The sequence below is a fragment of the Macrosteles quadrilineatus genome, unplaced genomic scaffold (genome assembly GCF_028750875.1).
Source record: "Macrosteles quadrilineatus isolate MER2022 unplaced genomic scaffold, UCM_ALF_1.0 Scaffold_7__1_contigs__length_78375512, whole genome shotgun sequence".
Taxonomy (NCBI): domain Eukaryota; kingdom Metazoa; phylum Arthropoda; class Insecta; order Hemiptera; family Cicadellidae; genus Macrosteles; species Macrosteles quadrilineatus.
Genome location: NW_026542600.1, coordinates 64,046,477 through 64,064,747, shown reverse-complemented (window position 1 = coordinate 64,064,747; position 18,271 = coordinate 64,046,477). Strand labels below are relative to the sequence as shown.

The 18,271-nt window shown below is 34.2% G+C and overlaps 1 protein-coding gene across 4 annotated transcripts in view; it reads right to left on the bottom strand.

Annotated features, from left to right (window-relative positions):
- LOC128997817 (mitogen-activated protein kinase-binding protein 1) overlaps positions 1 to 18,271 on the bottom strand; it is a 104,089-nt gene that overhangs the window by 46,364 nt on the left and 39,454 nt on the right. For all 4 annotated transcript variants that reach the window (XM_054423558.1, XM_054423554.1, XM_054423556.1 and 1 more), the window contains exons 3-4: positions 9,420 to 9,511; positions 3,760 to 3,973 (exon numbers count right to left, since the gene is read on the bottom strand). In XM_054423558.1, coding sequence (XP_054279533.1) covers positions 3,760 to 3,973; positions 9,420 to 9,511 — 306 coding nt within the window. The remainder of the gene's footprint in view (positions 1 to 3,759; positions 3,974 to 9,419; positions 9,512 to 18,271) is intronic.

The window sequence follows — 18,271 nt, the reverse complement described above, 5'->3', positions numbered from 1 at the left end:
AAATATATTTACCTATTTTATTAACAAAAAACTGCCGTAAAAAGCTAATTTCATTTTGTTGACCCGGGTCAATCACCAATAAAAGGTACTTAGAATTAAACTATATATATAAAACTTGGAAAGAAGGGATATCTACATGTATTCTACACGTATGTAACATTTGCTAACGATTAAAAAATAGTTGCCTATTTTATTAACAGAAAACTGCCGTAAAAAGCTTATTTAATTTTGTTGACCCAGGTCAATCACCAATAAAAGGTACTTAGAATTAAACTATATACATGAAACTTGGGACGAATGTATATCCACATGTATTCTACACGTATGTTAAATTTGGTAACGATTAAAAAATATTTACCTATTTTATTAACAGAAAACTCCCGTAAAAAGCTTATTTCATTTTGTTGACCCAGGTCAATCACCAATAAAAGGTACTTAGAATTAAACTATATACATGAAACTTGGGACGAATGTATATCCACATGTATTCTACACGTATGTTAAATTTGGTAACGATTAAAAAATATTTACCTATTTTATTAACAAAAAACTGCTGTAAAAAGCTAATTTCATTTTGTTGACCCGGGTCAATCACCAATAAAAGGTACTTAGAATTGAACTATATATATGAAACTTGGAAAGAAGGTATATCCACATGTATTCTACACGTATGTTAAATTTGGTAACGATTAAAAAATATTTATCTATTTCATTAACTAAAAACCGGCCAAAATAGCTCATTTTATTTTGTTGACCCGGGTCAATCGCCTAAAAAAGGTACTTAGAATTAAACTATATACATGAAACTTGGAACGAAGGTATATCCACATGTATTCTACACGTATGTTAAATTTGGTAACGATTAAAAAATATTTATCTATTTTATTAACTAAAAACCAGCCAAAATAGCTCATTTTATTTTGTTGACCCGGGTCAATCGCCTAAAAAAGGTACTTAGAACTAAACTATTTACATGAAACTTGGAACGAAGGTATAACTAATAAATATTTTTTAATCGTTACCAAATTTAACATACGTGTAGAATACATGTGGACATACCTTCTTTCCAAGTTTCATGTATATAGTTTAATTCTAAGTACCTTTTATTGGCGATTGACCCGGGTCAACAAAATAAAATGAGCTATTTTGGCCGGTTTTTAGGTAATAAAATAGATAAATATTTATTTACAGTTACCAAATTTAACATACGTGTAGAATACATGTGGATATACCTTCGTTCCAAGTTTCATGTATATAGTTTAATTCTAAGTACCTTTTATTGGTGATTGACCTGGGTCAACAAAATGAAATAAGCTTTTTACGGCTGTTTTCTGTTTATAAAATACGTAAATATTTTTTAATCGTTACCAAATATTACATAACTTATGTGTAGAATAAATGTAGATATACCTTCTTTCCAAGTTTCATATAATATCTAGTTTAATTCTTACCTTTTATTGGTGATTGACCCTTTTTTACTGTTAATGTTTACTAGGCTAAAAAGCCGTATCACAACCTACCTCCTTTTGGCATGGGAAAATTTTGTTTCTTAAAAGACATTTTCCTAAGCCAAAAAAAGGTAACTTGAGATACGGCTTTTTGGCCTAATAAACGTTAACAGTAAAAAGGGTAACTGGATTAAAAAATATGAATGTATCATTATACATTAATAAAAATATATTCATAGTCTCCTACATTGAAAAAGAAGTAGTTTGAAAAAAAAAATTATTGAATTCGGTCAACCGGTTAAATTAGAAATCGAAAAAACATGACTCTGACTGGCTTTGACAAAACATCCATTTTCTCAGATTCGTCATTTATGTTGCTACGGCCTTTTTGCTTACCACGGCAGTAAAGTTGAATACAAAGATAAAGTTGACTATGCAGAAAGAATGACACTTGAAATTGAATTGAGAGACATGTAAATATATTATGAGGTAATAGTCATAATGATGCACGATTCAATAATATACTCTAACAGAAAAGCTAGATAGATATACAGGGTGGGGCAATGAAAGCACCCCAATTTATAAGCTGTACAAACTCAATAATATTCACCCTATAGATATAAATAGCACATCAAAACACAGCTTATCTTTTGCCATTTTAACTTAACAAAGTCATTTTTCCATTTCTTGAGAACAAAATCCTGCAAGTGACGTCCTTTTCCTACTTGACATTCCTTTTAAGGGACAACTCCAGCATTTCTTCAGGTTCACTTTAGTTTTTGGACGATTCTTAGCTTCAGTTCAAGCAAATCTATGGGGCGACTTTGAAAAACCTCGAACTTCAAGTAGGTTACTAGAACAACCCCCCCCCCCTCCCAAAAAAGGAGCCAACGTAAAGCTTTCAACAACAAAAGCTTCCTGGAAAATCCCTTTGGACTTTGAGTTACTGCGACTCGCACTCTTTCAACATTTGCTGGTATAAGAGTTTTGCGGCACCTACCGATTATTTTTTAGGTTTCAGCGTTTATCCTAAATAATTTTACCCAGTTTACCATTGTTTTCCAATCGGAAACAGCACCATGTTGACCAAGGATGAAATGTGGTCCAAACAATCTCAGGGTTTTTGCACAAGAATCACTTTTTTAAAAATAGGTTTCCACATAAAAATCTCAGTGTTAATAGCCTCAGGCATAATATTTACTAAAATGGCATAGTTTAATGGATGTCATAAGCACAGCTGATCATTCGATGTTGCAACATGTGACATCTAAAACAAAAAGTGGCGTTCTCATTGCCTCACCCTGTACTACGTCACAACATGGTGTGTGCGTAGTTCAAAGGAATAAAGTCAGGCAGTCGAACTTAGTACGAACCTTGGTGAAACAAATTCCTCGATAACACAAATATTTTAAAATCCTCTTGAAACTTTCAGAAAGGTCAATGCTAAAAACACCTCTATACAACGTAGTAATTTGGTTAAAAACCTCCATAAGACAAATTTGTTTGTGATATGGGCTAGGATTGATTTCCACACAACGAATATTCTTAGCACAAAACCTCTACAAGGCGAATGCGACCTTTGTAAGACGAATTTCTCATGATCTTAACTTCCATAGTACGTAGTTTTCAAGACAAACAGAAGCTTCTCTCAACATGAAATCCCCACCCATCCCTCTGCCTTCCTCAGCCATTGTTTGGCAAGTGACTGTACAGAGGAGAAACCTCTATTAGATGAGTAACGGCAGTATTTAACCTTGATAAAACAAACCTCATTATTAAGAATACCTTGATAATACAAATTTTTACCCTACCCCTTGAAATTTGTCTTATATAGGTTAGAGTGTATTAAGTGTTCAATGAAGCTCTGTTACTGACTAAGGCCAGCTGGTTCTTCATCCAGGATCATGTTATAAGCCAAGTGATCAAGGACAGCTGGGTCTTGTTTTGAACCAACAAAATCTTTAAATCACTTTTTGATGGACTCTGCTTAAGAACAGAAAAAAACACTTGCTTTTGGCAGAATAAAGGGTAGATAATGGTTAAAGATAAAGCTTGCTTAGTTTATTAGACACATAGATATTCATGGATAAACCAACAATATGCATATTAACACTGATTACCATATATACATAAGCCTGTGGCATTCATGAACAGGTACAGTATATCTCCAACCCTCGTTGGACTAAGCCTAGGGGATGAACTAAACCATGCAAGTTGAATTTTAACCAAGCTGATTATTGTCAATAAGTTATTATTGTCTAATGTATAGTGATCATTTAGAGATAAGGTTTTAAGTAATGGGTTAACTTACCACACAACTGATGCCATATTTGTGGCCAGTAAACTCGGCAACTTGCGTTCCGTCCACCAAATCCCACACCCTGACGCTGGGCAGGTGTCCGTTCTCCCCAGTCGCTAGCAAACGTCCGTCTGGAGAGAACCTTAGACATGTCACCGTCTTGCGTGATGTGTTGAGAACATGGCTTTGCCGATTTTTGGTGGGGTTGAACAGAACTACTGTACATCTGAAACAAAAAATGAATGAAAATATAGTTTTAGAAATGCAAAGATTTCATACAAGAATTATGATTTTAATATGTACAAAAAAGTGCAAACCTTCTATTAGGGTATAAAAATACAAACAGTTCCTACCGGTCTCCATATAAATACAGATTAGTTGTTAGACCCTTCCTGTGCAAGATAAAGTAGAATGAAATAGTGTGACTGTACACAGGAATAGGTAGAAGACACTTCTGATGTACTCTATTCTGAATATAAACTCCAGGCATACAGAGCCAGAGGCTTGCCTCCTCACACCTAGGGGTCTCAATCCCAGGTCTTTAATCCAATTCTCATTGTAAAAGTCCTTAAATTCACAAAAAAATAAATATAAACATAGATTTTGCAATCCCGTTAATCCCGGAATTAAAAGTCACCAATCCCGGGATTTCTAGGTATCAAAAATCGGCCGGGATCCCAAATCCCCTACTCACACCTCTCTACTGCCTCTCTCGTCTAGTAATTGAGGTTTTTAAGCGGAAAAACAGTAGGTAATTTTAAAAGAAAACCCTTAAAGCCTTGAACAGGTTTAACAACAGAGAAAAATTTTTTGTTGTTTTTACTAACAATACGGTGTTTTATCTGTTTATCCAACCTAAAACCTATTTGACCTTGCCCAGGCCAGTTTGGATTGGAAAACCAAGACTCTAGTGTAAGCATTTCATAACCTTAAAACATGAAACTAATACAATTTTTAATATCAACGACATTGCTTAAATTTGAACACCTCATTTTACATGAGTAAAAAACAATTGAAAAAGTTGTCAAAATGACTTTGGGATATTACAGCTGAAACCAAATTCAGAAAACGTTGCAAGTTGCAAGAGTTTCTTGTACACAACTGTATTACTACATCGATGACTATTTAAAGACACATTTTTTTGATATTTTTACTTATTGCGTGTTTACTTTTAATTTTAAGGGACATATGAAACGTAGAGATATACAGGTATCACCTCAACATAGATACCTTTCCTTTATTGGTTTTGCAGATATTTGGATGCTACCCAAATACAGTTCGCCATTACCCCAAACCACACTTAAGAGAGAATTTTGGTGTTCAAAGTCAGAAGCAGTCAGTAGGCGGAATTTAACCCTAGCTTTTAGAATTCTTTTATGCAATAATGGCTTCAATGAATACAATAACAATCATGATGGAAGCTTAAAAACATTGATGGAATTTTCAAATACAATTTCTTAGACTGGGTCGCTTTGGCTCTGTTTCATCAGCCAGCTACACAGAGTTACAGGGATTTTGTATCTGAGACACAGCGAGCTTAAACCAAAGCTTTTATACCATTATACTATTCACAAAATTATAAACTCCTCTATTTAAAAAAATATCATTACATAATTATATGACAAATGATAAGCTCCGTTGTTTTTTCTAAAACCTCATAATTTTGAACATACTTTTTTTTATTAAGACATGTGTGTAATTTCTTAATGATTAAAAGTTGAAAATTAAAAAAAATACACCAGTTTCCCCATAAGTTGGGGAGCTCAGGGTAGCATGGAGCCTAACAATACATATAGTCAGGACTCTTGATCACTTCAAGGTCAAACAAGTGCCTCAAGGTCAACTCAAGTATAGAGCTGGCAAACAATTGTATTTCCTGCTGCACTTGGTACTGTGTATTAACATGTAAAATATTTTAAGGTTCTACAGTTCAAAACTTAGCAAACAATGCAAAAATTATACAAATAAGTTTTATAAATGAATCCTTTCATAATAGAGTAGACATTCAATATTACCATAAATTGGGTTACATGTGAATCCTCAGTTTATTATTGTACTGATAAGCTGAGTGCTATAACCATGCTTGACAACAGAGCGAGGATTCAGAGGAGAAAATTTGGCCTTCCTTTAGATCTATTCACGACACATCCACCATTGAGTATCGTTAAATAAAATAAAATTGTACTGCTTGGTTCGATAAAAGTCTATATAAAAGTGGCACTTGTTAAAAATACTGAAACCGTTAACTGTTTGAACGAACACTCTTTGTGTTTGAAAGATACACTTACTTTTATGTGTCCCTACTTAATTGAAAACCCTACCTATATTTAAAATAAATCAACAGGTTAAAAAATCAAATTAGGTCATACATTTATGTAGCATATGATTTATTATTTTTATTTTATTTTTGTTAGGTTTCTTTTCCTGCAGCTCATGATGTAAATTTGACAGTAAAAAAAAATAATACCTTACTACCTTCTGTTAATGGTGTTAATACCATAGTACCATAATCCAGTATTAAATTACGACACAAATTCATCAACAAAACAAACACATGTGTAGCATAAATAAAACATCAATAACCAACACATACAAACAGATGGTTGGTACAAATATGGTGACTCTGATAATAAAGGTGCCACTTTACCCGATCCACAGTTCAAGGAATGAACATTTATACACTTCCCATTGATTATGTACCACATGTAACACATGTACCATTGATTTTAGAAAACAAAATTTAACCATGTACATTTCAGTTTTATATTATCATTTTGGATTAATTTAAGCAGATGTTCAGTAAAACACAACCACTAAATTTATTTCAAGTTCAAGTCAAGTTAAAATAATAGTTAATATTTTGCCAACATTGGGGCAGTCAAATGTAACCACTCATGAAACACAGGTCAAAAAGATTTCAGGTTCAACAGTAGAATACAATGTCTACACTGAAGTATAGACTCACTCATAGTTGTTACAGCATCGGAAAGAAGTGGCTTATTGTAATAGATTTGTCATTTCTTGTTTTTTAGCAATTAATTCTTACAAGCAAACTCAGAGGCAGATCCTAGGTTGTTACAGTAGCAACTAAAATCTTACTTTTTGCCTAGATACTCAGTGACTATTATTTCCTAAATACAATATAATATATTTAATTTGTATAAACCAGCTGAGGGTAATTGTGAAGTTAAGTGCATTTGACAGTTCTGCTTGTTACTTTCTAAATGTCAATGCAAATTTAAACACTGAGAGCTGTCACATTTTTGCCATGGAGGCCAGCAGTTATTTACTTTTATAAGCCTCAACTTGAAAAGCCCATAAAGTAGAGCCGTAGGTCAATATCAAAGAAGGAAAAGTTCCATGCAAATCCTCAGTACAGTATCAATATTAAATTTTGTATACAATTCAAGCCCAGTCGGTTCAGTAGTTTTTGTGTGCTGACCCAATCATTATTTTTTTTCATTTACTCAAGACAAACAGATCTATCTGTGTGTGTCTATAGACACTACACACACACACAGATACCACCTATTTCTGATAAATTATAGATTAGAGGCCTAACAGTTTTAAAGCATGAGAGTTCCATTTTCAAATGTCACCATCAAAACAAATCGTTAAAAACTAACTTGAAAAAAAACACTACTACAAAGGATGTTTCAGAAAAAAATAAATTATTATTGATAGAAGTTAGCATGATCTGATGAACAAAAACAAACAAAAGTAATTAACACTGAAGTTACAACAAGATATATCACACCTATTTTATTGTAGTCATTACATCAATACAGGAGGCAAAAAGTGAAGATAAGTTAAATAGAGAACACTTAACTATTTAAAAAATCTAAATATTTACTGGGGGTTTAAAAAAACAGCTGTAAATTTTAAAGGCAGGAATCGTTGCTGCAAACCTGTAACTCGGGGTAAAATATCAACCATAAAAATGTAATTTATTTATATTGATATAAATTAGAAATATAATTTAGATAGCCTAGCAAAATATTGTTTATGTTAAAAATATAGGATGATTTCCTACGTCTAGGTTTACAAACCATTCAAGCATAATCAACCAGAGCATGAAATTCAAAACCTTGATCATGACCCCAAACTCTAAACTTAATTTTTTGTTTTAAACAGTTATTTGAGTAAATGAATTTTGGACGTTGGTTTAGCTGAAAAACTGTTACAATATTGTATTTCATTATAATTCTATACTGTTTAGTATTTTTTCTATTAGTGACTTTTTCTTTGCAATTTTACAGAGAAAATATTTAAAATCTTACTGGTCTTAAGTGGGAAAATTTATTACTAGAGGAGAAGATTCTCATTGGGAAAACCACTGGAAGCAGGGGTGGGTACCTATAAATGGCCTCGATTGAGGTGGTTTGATTGCCAAATTTTTGTTTGCATACCATAAGAAATTTCAAAAACAAAAAACTAGATTGTTACGTTAATACAGAATTCCGTTCAACCATATCCCAAAACAAAGAACTGAACTCATAAACATATCATCATATCTTCCAAATAATCCAAAACTACTATTTTGAGTGAATAAGATAAAATTTATTTCAGCATTGTGAAATGATCACTGCCTTCAATGGCCTCTCTTGTCGATATAATTATTACTATCAACAATAACCTTGGATGGAATAAAAGTGTCAATATATGTTTGCTCAGACATAAGGAAATAACATTGGTATGCTTGTTTATGAATTGAATCATTCAACTAAACTGTTGGTAATTTGACTCATTATTTTAAATAATATAATCATTAATAGCAAGCATTATTGATAATTAACCTTTAGATAAACAAATGTTTAAAGTTTGCAAATTACGAAACATGTGTTTACACCTTGGGCCTTAGACACCTATCTCTGGTATTTTTCCTTGATAGATACATCATCACTATTTTAGTAATGAGTCGAGATCAGGGTCCTATATTTTCACACAACCAAGAAAATTAGGTATTTTAAGAGGTTTGAGTGTAAAAGTTAGAAGCTCCAAAATCCCCAAAAATAGCTAAATAATATTAGGGAAAAAACATTGTTTTGCTTATTAATGTAGCAGTCCTCACGATTCTTGTAGGATCGTTTTATTTTCATTATATTTAGCGCTTACTAATTATACATTTTAATAGATGCCATTATGTAGCTAATGAATATTTTGAAGTAATTTGCATCCCCTGCATTTCCTTGACCAGCCATTAAAAGTAGTAATATGCAAATCAACCTAAGCTTATATTTAAAATTAACAGCCAAATTATTCTGAGTTGTGGAGTTAAAGAAATGCAAGATCAAAGGGATTGGTCAAGATGATCTTAAACTTAGTTTTTTTATCCCCAAATAAATTGTCTAAAGTTTTCATCTACTAAAATATCAGTTTTAAAATATTCAACCAGTTCCAACATTTACAAACATTTTAGTTTAGTTTAAGCTATGTTCATGCAATTAAGTTTTACCATAACGAAAGTTGTGGGGAGGGGCGAGCTGGTTTATTGGCAGAGCTCGGGTCTTCGGTCCTATAGGTCCCAGGATCAAATCCCGCCAATAACCATTGGCTTTTAACTAAGTAAAAATGCTGCAACCCCCTAAGCCTAACCTGAGGTAAGATGTGCACATGTTGAATGTTTTGAGAATTGCCTAAAAGTGTGTATCTACAGGATAAAGTGTACTCACCCTGCAGGATATGCGATAGTGTCAGAAGATGGATCACAGTCTAATCCGGAGTTTGTGCACACTGTGAGACCGAGGACACGTTCTAGCTTCACCTAAAAACAACATTAGACTTAGTCCTGGGCGACATCCAACATGTGAAGCAGAACATTTATGTTGTTACCAATACCAGATAAGGATGGGGGTGGTAACTGGGTGTACTTTGACCAAATATAAATAAGGGGGATTGTACAATGACTAGAACATAGTTTACGCCACACTACACTATTTTGACAAACTTCCCATGCAAGGATTTAGTCCAGAAAACAGCTGTTTGCCGCCAGCTTAATCAAATGGGGTTTCATTGCGTACTCCTATGCTGTAATGAGTTTTACCGGACACCAATCAGCAGATTATACTGTATTTGGGTGACAATGAGTGGTTATAACAAGAATATAATCTCTCTTAGAGGTTATGACTAGTGATTTTTAGTCCTTTAGTCGGTGGTAATATATAAAGATTTGTACAGATTTAGTAGTATGGCGTAAACTATCGTGCGTCACTCGTCCAAAATGTGTTTACCGGACTCGTATGGTAATCCCGTACTCGACTTCGTCTCGCACGGGAACGACCACTTCGTCCGGTAAACACTTATTTTCAGGACTAGTAACGTAATATGCTATTAAATGTCTCATTGTAAAAATAGGTACTGCCTAATGCATAAGGTTATCGTAGGGTCCTTGAACTGGTTTTGCGACCCAGTGTTGTGAAAAAGGCTCTTTAGATTGTAAATTGTCCTGGATTCCTAAAAATCATTGAAAGAAGATCCTTTAACCATCAGTTGTAACGTTTGAAGAAAGTTAGTACAGTAATAATAACAATTTGAAAATACAATGTTAATTCAGTGAGAAGAAAACACAATGTCTATTGTTATAGTAATGTGAGGCAAAATAAAATTCTATTTTATGTTTTTAATTTGTTTCTTGTGAAAGTTCTTTGATCTTATTTTTTCCCACTCTACCATAACCACGGGATATGTCTTTCCCAGTTTGGCTCAGCCAAATTATGTCAATTCTACATATGCATGACTGTTTGTTTTATTTTTAAACATTGGGTATTGCATAACAGTTAGTTAGACTTTAAAAGTCTAACCACAAACTATATGATTTTGGAAAGATACAGGTTGAATATACAAATAAATTCTCAACTCCACAAAAAACTCTTATCTGTCCCTTGGGTTATAAGTGGGACTTGTTTATGTTCTGTGGGAGGACCTGAGCTGCTCTCCTTGATCCAAATTTTCTTTCACAAATATGGGGCCTGATTTTGCGGACAAATTTTTTGAATATTGTGTAATGAGCAACATTTGGTAGGATGTTAAATGATTGGACATATATAATAGAACACTATATCTCATGATAGAGTAGCTTCTAGATGGTAAAATTAAGTGAGGGTTTATAGCATAGAATAAACACATTTATTCTATGTTTATGGTATATGTGCTAATTTAAAAATATCCTTTGTAGTTGGTGCGACTACAACTGTTTTTGATTTTTGGACCTGATGAAATACTTATATTGAGACCGATAAAGCTGTAGTCAGTTAGCTACACAGGATCGTTCGACAGTAGCACAGGTACAATAAAATTCTATTGTATTTTTACCATTTAATAATATATGTGTTTATATTAAAATTGTATATGATAAAACTATACCGTACAAATTATGACTGATACCAAAACATTATACAGTGTGTAAATTAAGTATGGAAACAGATCTGTATTTATTAAATCGAAATTGATAGATATATTCTGTTGTGGCATTGATGGTTAAGAAAGGTTCCGCAATCTGTTTCATCAAAAATATTTTTTTACCCCTATAAGGGTAACTTATTTTTTTCAAATAGCAACCCCTGTGAGTTTTGTCAGGAGAAATACAATGACGCAAACCCGAGGTAGATATCTCACCCCTAGCCAAAATGGCAGGTATTCCAAAATGTGATTTAAATGTGAAAAAGCACCAATTTCACAAATGTAATCAACTCTGTATTTTTTTGGCAGAAATGGATAGAAATATTTTGTTTGTGGCATTGATTGTTAACAAAGGTTTTCGGGATTTTTTACATCAAAAATATTTTTAACCACCCTAACAGTGTAGGGGGTAGGGGGTGACTTATTTTTCAAAATAGCGACCCCTATTGAGTGACCGCTCATTTTGATGCAATTTTAAAAAGAAATACAATGATGCAAACTCGATGTAGATATCTCACCCCTAGCCAAAATGGCAGGTATTCAAAATTTTGAATGGGTGGAATGGGTGCTTTTTCACATAAATTAAATTTTGGAATATGATGGCAAATATGATTTAGATATCTACCTCGGGTTTGGTCATTGTATTTCTCTTGACTAACCCTTCAAAATGAGGGGTCACTCAATAGGGGTTGCTATTTGAAAAAAATAAGTTACCCCCTACCACCGGTTAGGGGGGGGGGGGGTTAAAAAATATTTTTGATTTAAAAGATTGCGGAACCTTTGTTAACAATTAATTCCACTAACAGAATATTTCTGTATATTTCGGTTCAATAAATGCAGATTTGTTTCCATTATAAAACGGGTTTTAATATACGAAAATCTATGATTTATATACCTATCAAAAACTTGATAGTTATTACTTCAATAAGATAGTCAATTCCAATAAGTTTCACCTTTCGACCTCTAGGTCAGCTGTACCCTGTGCTTCCATTAAATCTAAACAGATTTGGTTATAAAAGTAATCGATACGATACGAGTCACTGTCAACATATTCGTATATATTGGGAAGTGGGATCCAGCAAAACAACAAACGTGGGTGATTCTGCTGGCTTGCCGAGCCGATGACGTCACAGTCCCGGCAAAAATACTGCCTTCAGCTTGTTGATTGCCAGCACGCGTACGTCCACTGTCCCTGATAAACATGCACCGCGCCGTGGCCTATCATGTCCGTCGTACTGTTACGGTATATCCGTATATGTCACAGAGCCCAGCCCATGACAATGAAATCTAATTACCAATAAGAGTGCTGCCATTTCCGCATTGTCAAATAAAAAATATACAAAAAAAAAAAAAAAAAAAAACTGCGGCTGTTTGATTGCGGATCTTTAATACTCTACACGAAATTTTCAGACTCAAATATATTGGATTTAATTTAACGCATTTAGCTTAGGACTATACATTAATAAAATAGCTCTTAATTTTCCGTCAATATTTTAATATTGCCAAGACATAACTCTTTTCGTAGACATGACTTATTAAAGCAATTCCATATACAATGGTATTAACTATTTTGAAACAGCTTACTAGAAGAAAAATTATATATACTAAAAATCTTTCTTATTACTAAAAATCACTACTCATGACTTCTAAGAGAGGTTATGTTTTCGTTCATAACCTCTCATTGCCACTCACAGTGATGCAACGAAACATTGTACCAAACACTAATTGCACCACTCAACTATTAAAATGGCCTGGACAGCTGATTAGTTGAAGTTCGAATCATAACAATTTTACTTCTTCTCCCTTAATCCTTGAACCTCATTGGTCCGTCACCCGTGTTGAGTAAAACTATGCTGTTATGAAAGTAAACAATGTTATGAGAAACTTTTCAATTCTAAGAACTGAACTGAAACGAAACGGCTACTTGAAAAAACAGTCGTAGGTAAACACTTAATACTGTATTTTACAGTATGGCTCACGATACATTTATCTTGTCAAGGTTCAAAATTTTGTTGGAACTCTTTGCTATATTTAATTTAAAAAGTATGCTTTCGTCGTGAATAAAGCAATGCTAAATTCAAAACTCACAACGATATAAAATTATATTACCTGAATATTAAAACGAGGAATAGTTGATATCAAACAATATAAACTCGCATATAATGGTCAGCTTATTAACAAAATATGGTAATCCATTTAGTTGAAATTGTCCAATTTACTACTATCTCTCTATGTCACAAAATACAACTGATATTTTGGCACGATTGGAGTAGTTTTTCGTCAAACTTACCTGTGTTTTGTGTTATACTTGTATGTTTATTTATGGTTTTCGAAAATTATGTGATTTAACTTGGTGAACTTAATGTAATAATGGGCCGTGCCTTCTAATAAAAGCAATTTAGGAATAGTCGGACTATATTTCCGAAAAATTGGTTTATCATTGGTACAAAACCAAAACACGCAGAATATGAAATGTAACATTTTTACATTTCATTGGGTGAATTGTTTACACACAAGCTTAGAATAAAATACAAACTGTACAGACCTAGGTGTATATCTAGCAAAGAAAAAACATGAACGCACAATATGATTTTTAACCAAGACACAGTGTGCTACAGAATTATACCGGTTTTACGAACGCGTTAAACTTAGTTTGTTATGAAAGGTTATTAGGCACACACATGTATAAGGCGTAGGAAGCACTCTGGCATTTCGAGGGTCGCCAAAAGGTTTTGATTTATCACTTAGAGAAATAAGGTTCGCAAGAATCAGACCAGGTTCCACTCCACCCACGGACCGCCTAAAGAGTTGAAGCGGACACTCCTATGCATTAGGAGCGTTTGGAGGAATCGGCTAGCTATCCCACGAGTTATCATTTGGACGTTTTTTTTTTTATCATTTAGGGTTTTATAAAGATGCCTGATAAGGGCGCGAGGGATCTTTCAATCAGATTTCACCATTAATTGATACCCTATGAGAAATTTGTATCTAGGTTCACGACCCGTTTCATTCTGGATTGAACCGGAAACCTCCAGATTTGAAGGCGAGTGATAGGCTATAGCTATTTCAGAGTTGTATTGTGCGTTTACCAACTCCTCTGACATTATTTCGTGTTTTCTTTGGAACTGTCTTCTAGTTATTTAAATCAACCGTTCGGATAGTACTATTATTAGATATCCCGATGACGAATAGTATATGGGTTTTGAATCGAACGAATTCGGGATCGAATCAGCAACATTTAGATTTGAAGGCGAATACTACAGTATAACTAGATATTTCACGAGTTTTTATTTCTGTGTTTTCCAACGTCTTTGGAATTTCTACGTTATTTTAGTAATTGAACCGTCTTGTTAAATACTGATGTAGTCCTTTAACATAGTCTCGTTAATTGATATTAGAATGACAAATGATATCTGGGTTAAGGATGAAATCAGCAGCCTCTACATTTGCCACTACGTTACCTACTAGACAATTACACAGCTCAATAGATGTATACAATATAATGTGTGAGGAAGTATCCTTCGCAGCAGGATAAACTGTTACAGAAAGGCAGGTTCCACATGGTATCAAGGCACAAGGTCCTTCACAACACAAGGCCTGTCACTCCCACTACATTCCCGAATCAAAGATTTACAGAGTAGTAAATTTAGTCAGAGGACACATCTCTAAGCTTTTAAAGTTATGTGGGCGTCCCGGAAATCAAACTTGGAGCAGCTTAAGCCTGAGTCCAACCATTACAGTACAGGGTGATTCAAAAAGGACTTTACAACTTTGAAAATTCATATAAATCTTGTTAAGCAAGGTACAAAACTGGTTTTGGTGTTGTTTTAAAGGAAAACACTTCATATTTTTTACCTTGAACTAAAGATGTTCTATGTGACTTCCGTTGGATTTGGGGAAAATAATTATTTAGGTATGAAAAAATAGTGAAAACCGTTAAAAATTTGAGAGAAATTTACAAAATTTTGAAAGTAGGGCGTTTTTTGACGGTGAAGGAGTGCGATACACCCACTTCTAGATGTGCTAGGGAGTTTAAATTTCGCACACTTGTAGTTCTTGGTCCCAAACCACCCATTAAAATTCCAAAAAGTCGCATTTTCAAATTTTAACCCCCCAAAAATCCAAAATGGCGGACCTCTGAAAACGACAAAACACGTTTTTTTTAAACGGCTATAGTTCGAAAACGGTAAGAGCTACAAAAGATTTGATGAAAAAACGTAGGTTCGGAATTAAATTTCCTACAATACACTACTTCTGCGTTTTTCGAAAATCGCACTCCTTCACCGTCAAAAAACACCCTACTTTCAAAATTTTGTAAATTTCTCTCAAATTTTTAACGGTTTTCACTATTTTTTTATACCTAAATAATTATTTTCCCCAAATCCAACGGAAGTCACATAGAACATCTTTAGTTTAAGGTAAAAAAACTTGGAGTGTTTTCCTTTAAAACAACACCAAAACCAGCTCTGTACCTTGTTTAATAAGATTTATATGAATTTTCAAAGTTGTAAAGTCCTTTTTGAATCACCCTGTATAATGAGGTACCCAATTATTTTACACATTAGGACAGATGTTTGTGCGTGGAAATATTTTACCACTTTCATCTTGTATAAGGCTAATAACAACCGGAGAAGCAAAGGTTAAGTGTTTTGTCATTCTTGATACATCCGTCGTTTGATGCTATTTCAACGCTAAGAAATTGTATTAATCAAACATCATTGAAGAATATTTATAGTGCAGACAAATTATAAATACAAATAGATCATCTTCTGGTTCGAACATTTAAAAGGGGATTTTTAGTGGGCTTGTGACCATAAGATGCATTTTTTACTTGTTCACTCACTTTTATGTCCACCAAAACACTTCTACAATAAAAGAACACCTAATAAAAAATACGAGGTTTTAAAATTTGCTGAAAATTTATTGTTTATGAATTTATCTTTATAATATCAAACAAACCTTTTTTATCATACAGTAAACTTTTGAAATTGTATCAATACAACTTTCAGTAGGAAGTGTACCTATAAATATAATATTATTTACAATTCAAGTACGTAGGCTACTGTATAAATACTGTTTGAACAATTACCATATTTATAGACACGTATAAAATAAATCAACTAAACATTAGGTTGATTTGCAGGTTTGGTGTATTTTATTTCAATATGGAATTATAGAAAAGAAACTCAACGAAACAGTTGAATCTATAAACATAAATCAAAGAATGCCCGCAGCAATCCTGAGACAAAAAAATGTGTAGTTGCATCTTTAAAGTTTTATTCAAACAAAAGAGGAGAACATAAATACACCAATTATAACGAAATGTTTTAACTTCAAGGGAACCCAAATGAAAAAGGGAGCAAATATATAGGGGTAAATATAGAAAAAAAAGGAAAAGCAACACTTTTACTTAATAATAGAGAAAGTTATATGGGTTCGGGGTTGGTAAATAAGTAAATGATAGATTGGTAAGCAAATATCTAGAATGGAAGGTGGAGTTGACGGTAGTTTAGCAACCGGTTGGGGCCCGGCCTGTATTGCGTGCCTCAAACCGGCCCAATTAGTTTAACTGATCAGCTAAACACAGGGCTCCTACTGGCTGTGATGTAACTGTCACTACAGCATCTGCGAGTGTTACCACCATAGAACACAAAACCTCATACTGTGGCATTTTGGGTGTATCAGCGCCTTGAAATATATCCCTTGGATCGTCAAGGATAGAACAGCCTCAATAGGCTTATCACCTACTGAAACGCAACTCACTCACCTTACCAGTGGATTTGAGCGATGCAGTCACAGTGAGAATATACAAAATTGACTAACCGACTGGTTGTAGCTTTTTGATAGATCGAAACTGCACCATGCTGTTGACGATTGGGCTTTTAAAAGGACCAGGATATTAGACCAGCTTATCTTAGTCAGTAGAATCTTATTTAAAACTAATCCTCCACTCATGTTCGACTAGGATACGTTATAGGATATCACTTATGTTCTAGGATAGTCACCATGAGTCTCCCTTGTGAAAATCTCTAGAACTAAGAGTGTCTAAGATTCGCAGTGATTGTAAAACTGTGAACAACGAGTTTCCAAATTATGGTTTATAGATCGTTACATGTATTTAATAGCCTAATGAATACATGTCCACAACAATGATTCGAAGGGCGACTGATAATAATTCCTAAAGCAAGCGTCCATAGCTTAAGAGGAACTTGATATATGGATTTTACAGAATAGAGGTCCAAGTATAGATATAGATGCAAAGGTCAGTTATGCAAAACGCGGGCGGCCCTTGGAAAGTGCACAGCGCAAAAGCGATTTTGATGTGTAACCGATGAGGAGAGAGACGTGGGAAAGTAAAAGTAGGGAGAGGAGCCCGGCAGCCACCCAACCACGTAACATTATCGCAGTTATCGCCTCTCTATTCTCTTGGTAAGATCTCGCCGCCCGCAGTCTAGCCAACCGTATCAGACTCAGCTTCAGCTTGGCGGGATACGAATATATAGTTTTGTAATTACCAACCGTTATATTAAAAGAGTCAAATTAAGCGTCTCGTCAAGTACTGTAACCAATACTGGTTTACCCAAGAAGAATGCTTTCTCATTATCGGTTATACACCATAATGTTATGGTTGAGTATATTTTGTCACAGGACAATCGATCCATTCAGAAATTCTTCGGCCCTCGAAAAAAAAAACGAACGCTTATGTGCCACACAAAAATGATATATTTATGATTTAGGAGACGACACGTGTTTACTGTGTTATAGGCCTGTGATTAACTGCATCGATCGGGTCGCCGGAATTTTATCCCCCTGGAATTTTACCCCCTGGGCAAAGCTGACGTCACTATGACGTAGTATCCTGAGTGGCCAAAAGTTTGTTCGCGGCCAGAATTTCACCCCCGCGGATTTGGAAGTGTAATGAAAATAGACAGAGCGTGATTAATTAGATTATCAATAAAAACCGGAATTTTACCCCCTGTCCATATAACTAGCGTTTAGACAACTGAAGATGTACGGGCCGTAATTTTACCCCCGGATTTTTACCCCCTGATTTTTACCCCCCGGAATTTTACCCCCCGGAATTTTACCCCTTGGCCCATTTTAGAAATTGAATGTTTGATTTTCT